The 11,955-nt window shown below is 47.6% G+C and overlaps 1 protein-coding gene across 2 annotated transcripts; it reads left to right on the top strand.

Moving 5' to 3' along the window:
* Positions 1 to 3,712: 3,712 nt before the first annotated feature.
* LOC112890761 lies at positions 3,713 to 6,257 on the top strand. 2 transcript variants are annotated; one of them, XM_025957617.1, is made up of 4 exons: positions 3,713 to 5,296; positions 5,392 to 5,567; positions 5,685 to 5,756; positions 5,828 to 6,257. In XM_025957617.1, the coding sequence occupies exons 1-4, from the start codon at positions 4,054 to 4,056 to the stop codon at positions 5,996 to 5,998; spliced, it is 1,662 nt and encodes a 553-aa protein (XP_025813402.1). In that variant the 5' UTR covers positions 3,713 to 4,053; the 3' UTR covers positions 5,999 to 6,257. The 2 variants fall into 2 exon arrangements, 1 of the variants encoding a protein (XP_025813402.1); XR_003228337.1 differs by having other exon boundaries at positions 3,713 to 4,751; positions 5,685 to 6,257.
* The last annotated feature ends 5,698 nt before the right edge of the window (positions 6,258 to 11,955 follow it).

Genomic DNA, 11,955 nt, shown 5'->3' on the forward strand with positions numbered 1-11,955 from the left:
ATCCCACCGAAACTTCCTAGCCAGCTCTTCTCCATCCTCTCGCGTTTACGCCGCCCAAAACGCCGTGCTGGTGATCCTCTCCACCGCCGCCGCTCGGTCTCACCGTCGTCCCGCTGCTCCGTCCCCTCTTAGCTCTCGCCAAGCTCACCACCAGCACCACATCTATACGTAGAAGCTTCCTGGCCACTTTCCTATCGCCCTCCTACATTCCGGCCGCCGGAATGCCACCGCCGCTCTTGGAACTTCGCCGCACCGGCTCAGACCTCCATCGAACGATCGCCTCTGAGCCTTTCTTCTTCGATTCCGGTCATCCCCGAGTTCGCCGTGAGCCCCTGAACCTTTTCCACCACTTTCCCTCGCTGCCGATGAGCCGCCTCACCGGAATTTGGCCGCCGTCGTTCGGTTGCTCTGTTCAAACTGATCAGGGACCCAATTGCAAGTCTTCTTTTCTTTTTAGGGTCTTTTCTACAACAATATCAGTACCCTCCCAATTCAAATCTGCCAACTTTGAAAATCTATAGAAATTTGTAGAAAAATCCAAAAATTGTCAAACTAGTTTTGTTGTACTCCAAGAGTCTAGCTCTGCGACGTTTGTTACTAAAGTTTAGTTTGAAACTTAATGTTTTAAGTGTTATTTTAAAGTTTAACAAAAGGGAATCTTGTATGTAACTCTTGCATGCTAGCTTTATTTCATGTAATCTTTGGTATACAACTTGTATGTGGCATGAGTGAACTTGTGTGAAAATTTCGCCATCATTACTAAACTCTAACTGGAACTCATTTAAAATTGTGCAATTAAGCTTGAAATGAATTAAGACTATTCAAGCATGTTTCTGATGCTTCCATGCTTAGATATTTTTACTATATATCTTTTTGATGTTGAGTAATTAATAGTAATTTTTGAATAATTTATAGCACTATTTAACTTAAGATTTTGATTTAAACTTGAAATTTGAATTTAATTCAAGTACCTTAGTTTCTGCTTTCAAAAATTTATGAAATATTTATCGCAAGCTCATCTGATAGAAGTAAACACACTCACCAAAATTTAAAGCCAGAGCCCCTATAGATTTCAAACTAAAAATAAAACTTGTTAACTTAAGTTTGAATTTGTTCATTTTTGTACCACTAACCTGTTAGGTTTAAAAATAAAAAATTAACAGAAGCTTTGTATTAACTTCAAGTGTGTGTAGTTAAATTCCTAACCTCAATACTCTTATCCTTGAAGTTATAGAAATTATTTATGATACTAGTAGAGTTAATTGAATTAATGTATAATAAGTAAATTTGAATTCTTGGAATTCAAATCCTTTTCTTTGTGGTGTGTTGAATGTGAATTGTTGGATTGCAACCTTATCGTGAAGGAAAGTTATTGACTTAATAATCACTTAATTCAAATCATTGCATATCATGTAGAATCAACAACGCTTGAAGACGGAACCTACGAATTGGTCCCAGAACCCGAGCAGGGTATATCTGAAGACCAAGTGAACATCGCCGAGGATCTTACTGAAGCCCCGAACAAAAGTTCGGAAGTTGTTGACATTCCTGACTCCAGCCTCACCCAAGAAGGCAAACCCCGGTGCATAACCCAGTTTTTCAAATTATGCACTTATTATGTTATATATCTATATTGTACATTAAATTTTAGGAGTTGTAATGAAACCCTAGATGCATGAAACTTAGGAACCTATGTAATATTTTTCCGAGTCTTTACCAAATAGATGCTCTGCTAATAGGACCAGTAGAAGTTGAGTGATTTCCTGTCACTCGCGCGATATAGGAGTTGATTGTTTACCATTCTGCAATCACTATAAGGATAACGGATGGGGTTATGTACGATATCATGACTTGAAAGAATACCCCGTCCGTGTTGATTTAAGTTTGATAAGGTCGCAGTGTGTGGTAGTGGTAGTCAAGTATTTGAAAGTACTAACCACATACCGTAAATATGGCACGCGGTAAGCCTATTACCTGATTGGCCCAGCAAGTGGACTTACCCCAGCACTCGAATTTTTGTTTTATTCACACACACGCACCGACGTGTGGGAATACATTCCGCGTAGCGGACGGGAGTACGGCCATACAGTCGCGCTATAGGCGTACGTCCCGCACAGTGAATGTGCGTATGGTCCTACAGTTGCTTGTGGTGGCCTTGATCCACGCTCCGGAATAAGATGGGAACGGTTGCCCAGAAAGTTAAGTTTTCGAGCGTGTGAGTTAGGATCCCTTGCAAGGTTATGAAATTCGATTCAGAATCAACCGTTTCTCGCGGAGATCGAGACTACTTGATACTTCTGCCACATAGAGTAATAACAGTAACAGTTAATGGAATAAATTTGATGGATACTTAAATATCTACCTTGCTTGACTAGTATAGGTGCTTACCTAGAATGGTTAAAAGAAACTAGAAGCTGAAAGCTAACATATGAAAGTAAGGACATACTCTTTGTTGCTTTTCAGAATAAGAAAACTAGAGCCGTTCAACCTATCATGGTTTAGTTATGGGCTAAGTATATCCAAATATCAGGTAAGACTTGCTGAGTATTAGAATACTCAGCCTTGCTAGTAATATGGTTTTCAGGTATGTCGTTCGTGACCCGAGTGGATAGTCTGACTTGGCCCGGTACTGTTCCGCTTGGCTGGTCCGTGGAATGGGATCCGTCCCCGGCCGGCAATGACCCTTCAGAGTAACGCCATGCTTTGGGCTGAGTATGGTGCCTACCTCTGCGGCGTATGTAGCCACGTTGTTGTTTTCGCTGCTAACTCTGAATACTGCCTGGTAAATTTGAAGTTTCGAATAATACTTGTATAAATTTGTGTTAGCTAGGATGAAACAAAATCCCTGTGTAATAATGTTTAATTATCCTGTGGTGTAAAAGTTGTGAGCTGTTGTAAGGCTGGACTCATTTTCGTGCGAGGTAAATCTACGTCGATCCTGTGTAACCGTGGTTGAATCGGGCGGTGACCCGACAGACCAATGGGTTTTTCTGTTTGAAGTGCGTTGAGCTTCTGTTGCCTGCCTAGCGATGACTAGCGCGCTTGAGCTGGAATAATTCAAGCGGTTCTGCCACAGTACCCATCTCTCGATGCATTTTCAATCACATTCTGTGAAAATCATTTTGTAAAGGAATCTGCCAGGTTTTTCTCTATTGAGATATAAGTTACACTTATCACTCCGGAGTTTCTCAACTTCCTGACTGACTTCAGTCGTCTCTTGACGTGTCTTGATGACTTCGTATTATCCTTAGCAATTTTAACCTTGACTATCACTGTTTGTTTGTCACAGTTCATAAGGATAGCCGGCACTGGTTTTTCGACCACAGGCAAGTCCATCAAAAAGCTTACGCAACCACTCTGCTTCAACATTGGTTATATGTAGAGTAGTAAGTTCTGCTTCCATAGTTAATCTCGTCAAAATAGTCTATTTGCAAGATCTCCATGATATCGTATCACCTTCTAGGATAAACATATGCCCACTTGTTATTAGTACCCCGACTCCTCTTGCGGACTCACTCGATTAGCGCTCTAACTGATGGGCCTCCAGTGCGCTCCTCTAGGCCTAGAAAGGTGAACCTGCGAATCGACAGCCTGGAATGGGTAAACTCGCTTGCACGTATTGTCGGGGGCTAAGTTCCCATGTACTTATACTCAGCATTGAGAGAAGGGAGGATATTGATGTATGAACTAAGCACTTGTGCTTGTTCTTTTCTAAGACATAGCGGATCTCGTACCGCCTCCGATCCATCACTATCCCCAATTCTTGCTACTCTATCTAAATTCTATCTCTCTCTTCGATCCCCACTAACCAACTGCTAACAATTAGTATCAGAGATTCTTGATCCTCGGTGCTATTAGATTTGGTGTGATTTGGTTCGGTGTTGGATCCGGATTTCATCGATTGGGTGGCACACGGATTGGGTTTGGTGAGCTCGATCTTTGATGTCTTCGTAGAACGGAGTCGTGTCCCGTAATTCCCATCCCCGCTGCTCGATCTGGAGAGGATTTCCCACTAGAGATTCGGCGCACCAGCTGCATCCACGACACGACGCCATGACTCTCGACACCAAGCTCATACTGGACACGCTCAACAAGCACTTCGCCGAGCAGGAAGCCAAGTGGGATCGGTGGTTCACCGCTCAGGATGCCAAATGGGATCAGCGGCTCAAATCCCGTAGTGGTACCCTTGCCGCCCAGGTCATCAGCGAGCTACCTCCTTTGGCAGCGCTGGCACCAACCGCTTCACCGACCACGACCACCGCGGCGCCCACTATTTCGTCTGCAGCAGCCACCACCATGACGTTCAGCGACACGACCACCAACAAACCAACGAGGCGTTCAACTGATTGCCCCGGCCATGACGCCGGCGTGCTGATGTCCATGCCTACTACTTCGCCTGCAGCCATCGTTGCCACGACGCAGCACATTAGTGCCGAGGGCGACACCACCGCCGACGTCACCAAGCACACGGCGCCCACGACGACCTTGTCGGCATCCTTGGCACCGACCGCACCCACCGCGGCATCGACCACCCGCCCCGTCATCGACGTGCTGAAGCCGAGCAGTGCGGCACCGACTTCCACCCTTGCACCTGTTGCCCCAAGTGTAGAGGATGAGGCCGCCAACAACTCGCTCACAAGGTGTTCGACGCAAGTCCGCAACAGGGACACCATGCTAACTACTTCACCAATCTCGGCTGATTCATCACTAGATTCCATCAAGGGTAGTTCATTCGAGTGCAGCCAGGTCAGGTACATCACCAATTCTGCCCCATCCTACTTGTTTGGTGTTGTTCTGCTGTGTATGGAAACCAAGGTTCGTGATCGCCAGAATGTGTTTGAGCGACTGCTTGTCCAGAGCCCTGTGCTGCTAGAGCCATTGCCTGGTACTATGGTTGACAAAGGACTTTGGCCACCTCCTAAACAACACTGCAACAATTTTCCTCCTGAAACTATTCAGTTATACTTCAGTTTATGGCCGCCATTCAGTAGGGATTGGGCCACTGTACAGCAAAGTCCACCATGGCCACCACCTAGACAACTGGACATGCAATGTGCCGGTGTTCATCTTAGGCCAACACCTTGGCCCTCCTTTGGTTGTCATACAGTGGGGCAACTAGAGAAAGCTCTATCACATATTTGGCACATAGTTCAGTTTGCAAAATTGCATCGTGATGACAGAAGGCTGTTACAGTTTGGACCAGAATCATTTCCTATTCCTGTGGATATTGCTATAACGACATTCAGCACAGCTAAAACGGTTGCTGCAAGGCAGCAAAGAGGCCATCAAGAACACAGTATATATGCGCTGTTTAGCTCGTTTGGATTTTGTAAAAAATTTCGCGTCGATTATGTGTTGAGTGATGGAGTTGCGTATCTTCTCTTGGTGTAGATTTCGGGAGCAGGGGACTTGACTGGAGGAACCCGGCAGCAGCAAGGAGGTGGCCGAGCCGCGCACGGAACCATCAACTGCCCGCCTCCAAGGCAAGCACAAGTCCCGTGATGAGTGACAGCAGAAAGGTGTGCAGACGGAATGGGCAGACAAAAATCCAATCGAGGAACAATCAGGTACATACGGTCTTTTGTGCTTGTTACTTTTCCTTTGGATCGGATAGGGCAGCCTCGTCTTTGCTGTGTTTCAATCAGACTAATGGATTCCCTTTTGTCCCTTTGCTTTGATGCTAGTTGGCAGCGAAAGGAATTCTGACAATTGGGAGCAACCAACGGAAAAGGACATTGCTGAATTCGCTGAATTCGGTAAAAGAATTCTTTGCGCCCAAATCGTGATTACATTACACTCACTGTGTTAACTGATGCTGTGTGAGAAGGAGGAGGAACGGACGATTTCAACAATGTCGCGCACACGAAGCCCCTCTGCGACACGTCGATCGGTAAGTACAACATCTGCGAGCTGGCCGGCGACGCGCGGGCACGCGGAGGCGCCGCCGCGACGGTCATGCTCGTCTCTCCGCGCGCGCCGCTGCGGGAATGGACGATAAAGCCCTACTCTCGGAAGTACATGGACGGCCTCAAGGCCGTCAAGGTGAGGTCCGTCTCCATCCCGGCGCGTGCGCCGCAGTACACGACCCGGCTCAACATCCACGCACAGGACCCGGCTCAACATCCCGGCGATGGTGATTGAGCTTGGTGGGCTCACCAGCAAATGCTGCTGAAAATTTTAGTGGGCTTGGCCCATTAATAATTTTAGAATTTTTAGTAAATCTCAATAACCCATGTATGCAATAGGATGTCGTGTAAGTTTAGTCTCATCTTACTCACGTAGGAGAGGATGGAGGAGAGGGATAGCGGTTGGCTTTCATATATATATATATATATTATATATATATATATATATATTTTATCCAACAGCCTCCACCAGAAATACATCTGAATGAGATAGGGTTTTGCCTCTTCTCGCTGCTGCGCCGCCACTGTAGCCTTCTCCATCCCGAGCGCCAGCGTGCACCGACGAACGGGAGAGGAGGTCTTCGGAACCCTTCGCCTTTGAAATTCTATACCAAGAGAGGGCGAATAAGATTTCTGCGAAGTGCTTCGCGCGACTGCTCAAGGTCTTCATAACGGCGCATTTTCCACCCAACTTCGTTAATTCTGCGTGAGATCTTATCTATAGCCAACCATAAAGTGGCCCTTAATATACAGCGAGGTCCCGATTTCTTTCTTTCAAGAGGATCAGTGGACCAGCTTCTTCGAGCCGAGAAAATTTCCGCTTGTTCTGGATCCTGTAGTGGCCGGCTCACAGCTCACCCGAGTACTCATCGACGGCGGGAGCAGACTCAACCTGCTCTTCCCGCGTACTTTGAAGAAGATGGGGCTAGACATCTCCAAGTTGCTCACCCAAGCAAGACTTCGTTCTACGGCATCGTTCCAGGAAATGCGGCTATACCGATTGGTTTGGTAACACTGCCAGTTACTTTTGGGACAAAAGAAAACTACCGTATGGAGTACATCAAGTATGAGGTGGCAAACTTCGAGTCCTCGTACCATGCCATCCTCGGCAGACCTGCTCTGGCCAAATTCATGGCCGTACCGCATTATGTCTACCTGCTCCTCAAGATGCCGGGCAAGATAGGGGTCCTCACCTTCCGTGATGACTTGAGGAAGTTCTACGACTACGATCAAGAGACAATCGAGTACGTCTCGACTACATGCGTGTCAGAAACTGAAGTGTTCACAGCCACACAGCAGCTCTCCCAGTCGAAGATGATGATTCCAGCTGTACCTCTGTAGAAGAAGCTGGGCCAGTCGACGGTGAAGCCCAACACCAACAATGTCGGCGTGAAGACCATCCTACTGCAGGAGGGTGACTCGTCTAAAATAGCACTCATCAGTGCTGGGCTGGACGGCAAATTGGAACTCGTGCTCGTCGACTTCCTTAGGGCCAACCGAGATATATTTGCGTGGAAACTAACAGATATACCAGGGGTGCCCAAGGAGTTGATTGAGCATTGCCTAAAAGTCGATCCGAAAGCCACCCCCAAGAAGCAACGACTGCGCCGGTTCTCCCCTAACAAGAGGGAAGCCATCAAAAAGAAGTTAGCAAAACTACTCGTGGCTGGTTTCATTAAAGAAGTCTACCACCCAGAGTGGCTAGCTAAACCTGTACTTGTTTTGAAAAAGAATAATAACGAATGGAGAATGTGTGTGGATTATACCAATCTCAATAGACACTGCCCGAAAGATCCTTTCGCGCTCCCACGCATCGACCAAGTCATCCACTCAACAGCTGGCTGCGTCCTGCTCTCTTTCCTTGACTGCTACTCGAGCTACTATCAGATTGCCCTCAAGGAAGAAGACCAGATCAAGACAGCGTTCATCACTTCGTTTGGAGCATACGCCTACAAAACTATATCCTTGGCTGAAGAACGCAGGGGCCACATATCAACGAGCCATCCAGCTTTGCCTCGCTGATCAGCTACACCGCAATATTGAAGCTTATGTGGATGAGTTGGTCGTCAAGACCAGAAACCACGACGAGTTCATCTCCGACCTCGAGGAAACCTTCAACAGCTTGCGCAAGTTCCGGTGCAAGCTCAACACAACCAAGTGCGTCTTTGGCGTACCACAAGGGAAACTACTCAGGTTCATCGTCAGCCACCAGGGAATTGAAGCCAACTCGGAGAAGATTGCCGCCATCACCAACAGACGATCAAGGACATCTAGAAGCTCACAGGGTGCATGGCAGCTCTTAACATATTCATCTCTCGACTTGGGGAAAGAGGATTACCTTTCTTCAAGCTCCTGAAGCGGCAAGACAAGTTGCAGTGGATAGAGGAGGCGGCGTAGGAGCTGGAAGATCTCAACCATCATCCCCAGTCGCCCCCTATCCTGACCGCTCCATTGTCGAGTGAGAACCTGCTGCTCTACATCGCCATGACTACTCACATCATTAGCACAACCATCGTCGTTGAGCGCCCAGAGGAAGGCCATGCATTTGGCATGCAGCGGCCGGTGTATTTCATCAGTGAAGTCCTCTCTAAATCTAAGGTTAGTTACCCGTCAATTTAGAAACTTATCTACGCTATACTCATCACTTCAAGGAAGCTTCGCCACTACTTCGATGAATACAAGATCTGAGTTGTCACTGATTTTCCATTGGCGAATATACTCCACAATCGGGATGACACTGGACGCATCTCCAAGTGGGTAGTGGAACTGGTAGCTCTCAGCATCGATTTCAAGCTTCGCACCGCCATCAAGTCACAAGCACTAGTCGACTTCATGGCAGAGTGGCGAGAAAATCAAGTTTCAGCTTCAGCCACTATGCCAAAGCATTGGGTTATGTACTTCGACGGTTGTCTCAAGCTCGGAGGTGGTGGCGCAGCAGTTCTTTTCATCTCACCTAAGGGTGAACAGCTCAAATATGTGTTCCAGATACTATTTGAGGTCTCCAACAACGAAGCCGAGTACGAGGCGTTACTGCACGGGCTACACCTGGTTGTCTCCCTTGGCATCAAGCGATTACCTGTCTACGACGACTCCTTTCTGGTGGTTCAACAAGTCAACAAGGACTGGGATATCAATAAAGACACCATGGATGTGTATGTCGCGGAAATACGCAAGCTTGAGAACAAGTTCTTGGTACTCAAGATCCATCATGTGGTTCGAGACAACAACGTGGGGGCAGATGTGCTCTTGAAGCTGTTCTCTGATCGGGCAAATGTCCCACCAGGAGTATTTGTACACGAGTTGCATCACCCGTCCATCAAGGCACTAGATCAAAGCACCATCGCTCCGGACCCTTGTCATGATGATCGAGGTCGACTGGCGGACACCGTTCATCGATTCAATCAAAGATCAGAAGCTACCCCCGGCGTTGATGGAAAAAGCGCTAAGGCTGCAGGCATCATCAGGCGAAGCAAAGCAAAGGGTTTTGTTCTGGTCGGCGACAAGTTGTACAAGCATGGTTCAGCAACAGGCATCCTTATGAAGTGCGTTCCACTCGAGGAAGGCAAAGAAATACTGCAAGAAATTCATAAAGGAGTTTGTGGCAATCATGCAGCATCAAGGACACTAGTCGGGAAAGCTTTCAGGTCTGGATGTTACTGGCCAAAGTAGGGAAAGCCTTCAGGTCTGGGTATTACTGGCCAACAGCTTGGGCTGACACCGAAGACCTCGTTCGTTGGTGTACCAATTGCCAGTTCTTCGGCAGACAGGCTCATGTCCCGACGCATAACCTCATCACCATACCACCATCCTGGCCTTTTGCTTGCTGGGGCCTCGACATGATCGGGCCTTTGACTACGGCGCCAAGAGGTTTTACCCATGTGTTGGTGGTCATTGAGAAGTTTACAAAGTGGATCGAGTACAAGCCGATTAGATAGATCTCCATGGATCGACTAGTCAGCTTCATCTGCGACATCCTGCACCGCATTGGCTTCCCCAACACTATCATCACAAATCTGGGATATAATTTCCACTCACATGAGGAAAAGTACATATCAGTTGCTCACCCGCGCGCCAATGGCCAGGTTGACAACGCTAACGGCTTAATCCTTGATGGGCTGAAGGAAAGATTCTATGACGAGAACAGCAAAAAAGGGGGCAAGTGAAATCATGAGCTCTCTTCAGTTGTCTATGGGCTTCGCACTCAACCAAGCAAAGTCATAGGTCAATCGTCGTTTTTTCTTGTCTATGGGTCAGAAGCTATCCTTCCTGAAGACATCATGTGGAAGTCACCAAGACTAGAGATGTATGAAGAAGGCGAAGCTGATCAGGCAAGATATCTAGAGCTTTGTTCGGCAGAAGAAGTCAGATACAATGCTATGCTACAGTCAGCTTGCTATCTACAAGGCATCTGACGGTACCACGACTGCAATGTAGAGGAGAGGTCATTCAGCATCGGTGATTTAGTCCTCTGTCGCATCCAAGACGAGATAGGGCTCCATAAGCTCAACTCGCGACTGGAAGGGCCCTTCATCATCGCCAAAGTTACAAGACTAGGGTCGTATCAACTACTATACACTGATGGCCAGGAGGTCCCAAACTCCTGGAATATCGAGCTCCTACGGCGTTTCTATCCCTAGATAACTTGTACACAAAGTTGTCAGCTGCAACGCAATATGTTTATCAATAAAGAGTTGGTTTGATCCTCAAATGACTACTTTTTGTGTCTAAGCTAGACTACATAACTCGTGGGCTTCGGCCACGAGTACTACACAACGTGTTAACTACGCCAAGTCACCAGAAGTACTCGGGGGCTATTGCCACGAGTCTTTTCTGAATGATTACTTTTACACTTGCCCTATGGGTCGAAGCGCAAAGACTAATTGCAACCATCTCCGACTACTTCGAGTACTAGCCTAACGGTTTGTACCAACCAATGGCATAAGCCACTGTGAAAAAAGTTGAAGAGGCTCCCACGCCTAAAAAAGTAGTCCAGAGTATCGCACGGTGCGAGTAAATCCTAATTCGCTTATTCTCCAAGTATGGGACTTTATGCTGGACTCCAAGTTGTCGACTACCTCTAGAAGCGTGGCCTTCTGAGTAGTTCTGTATTGGGTGTCCCGTATTCTTTATCAAAGTCCTATGATTTTGGTATTGTCAAACCCGGACCCATGGGACCGCGCACATGGCCGACTTCTTACGGGATAAGGGGTGGGACATGGCCCACGCTCTACACCAGTTGTAACTACTCGTAGCGTAGTAAAACTACTCATACAGTAGTAAAATTAGTCGGAGATAGTAGGAAACTACCCGAAAACTACTCGGGTAGGACTCCTGGGCTCGTTTCCGACTAGGACTTCCATGTAACCCTATCCCCCTAGACTATAAAAGGGTGGACAGGGACCCTCCTCGAACAGGAGAATGAGGGACAACTCGTGCCTCATGCAACAGATCACCCGATCACCACCTAAGGCAATACAAACCACACAGGACGTGGGGTATTACACTCTCGGCGGCCCAAACCTGTCTAAACATTGTGTTCCTTACACCTTCGACTTCCTAATCTCGGCGACACCCTACCTACAAACTCACCACCTCGGGGGTATCCCTCGGTGGGCATGGTGGTAAAACACCGACAGCTGGCGCGCTAGGTAGGGGTGTTTATCGAGCATTCACCAGAGAACTCGATGGTATCGTTCCACTTCACCAGCGCTGTGCTCGTTGAGGGCACGACTCCTGGTTCTGCATCGCCAACTGTCGTGGTGGTTTCAACAGCCACCTCGCCGACACCAGGGAGCCGACGGGCATCTGCTGCAACATCCTGCTGCAACATCGATGACCTCGCCGATGATCTCAGCGAAATTTGATTTTCCGATCTAATTGGAAACCGTAAGGACGAGTCTGGATCCAACTCAGCTCCTACTTGTGATCGGCTCGCGCCGTAGTGATGATGACTACCACCAATCACTACTGCGAGTCCATACCGGCTACTTCCTCTCCAATCAAGCGTTAGCCCAAGACAGCCACTACTGCCGGGGATAGAATGCGCGCG

This window comes from Panicum hallii, chromosome 4, assembly GCF_002211085.1.
Source record: "Panicum hallii strain FIL2 chromosome 4, PHallii_v3.1, whole genome shotgun sequence".
In the NCBI taxonomy this organism is placed as follows: Eukaryota; Viridiplantae; Streptophyta; class Magnoliopsida; order Poales; family Poaceae; genus Panicum; species Panicum hallii.

Bases quoted from the DNA above. Each gene is read 5' to 3' on its own strand.
- LOC112890761 (XM_025957617.1), top strand. From the start codon at position 4,054: ATGACTCTCGACACCAAGCTCATACTGGACACGCTCAACAAGCACTTC. The intron at 5,297-5,391 runs GTATATATGCGC...CTCTTGGTGTAG, and splicing joins AAGAGGCCATCAAGAACACA to ATTTCGGGAGCAGGGGACTT. The intron at 5,757-5,827 runs GTAAAAGAATTC...CTGTGTGAGAAG, and splicing joins TGCTGAATTCGCTGAATTCG to GAGGAGGAACGGACGATTTC.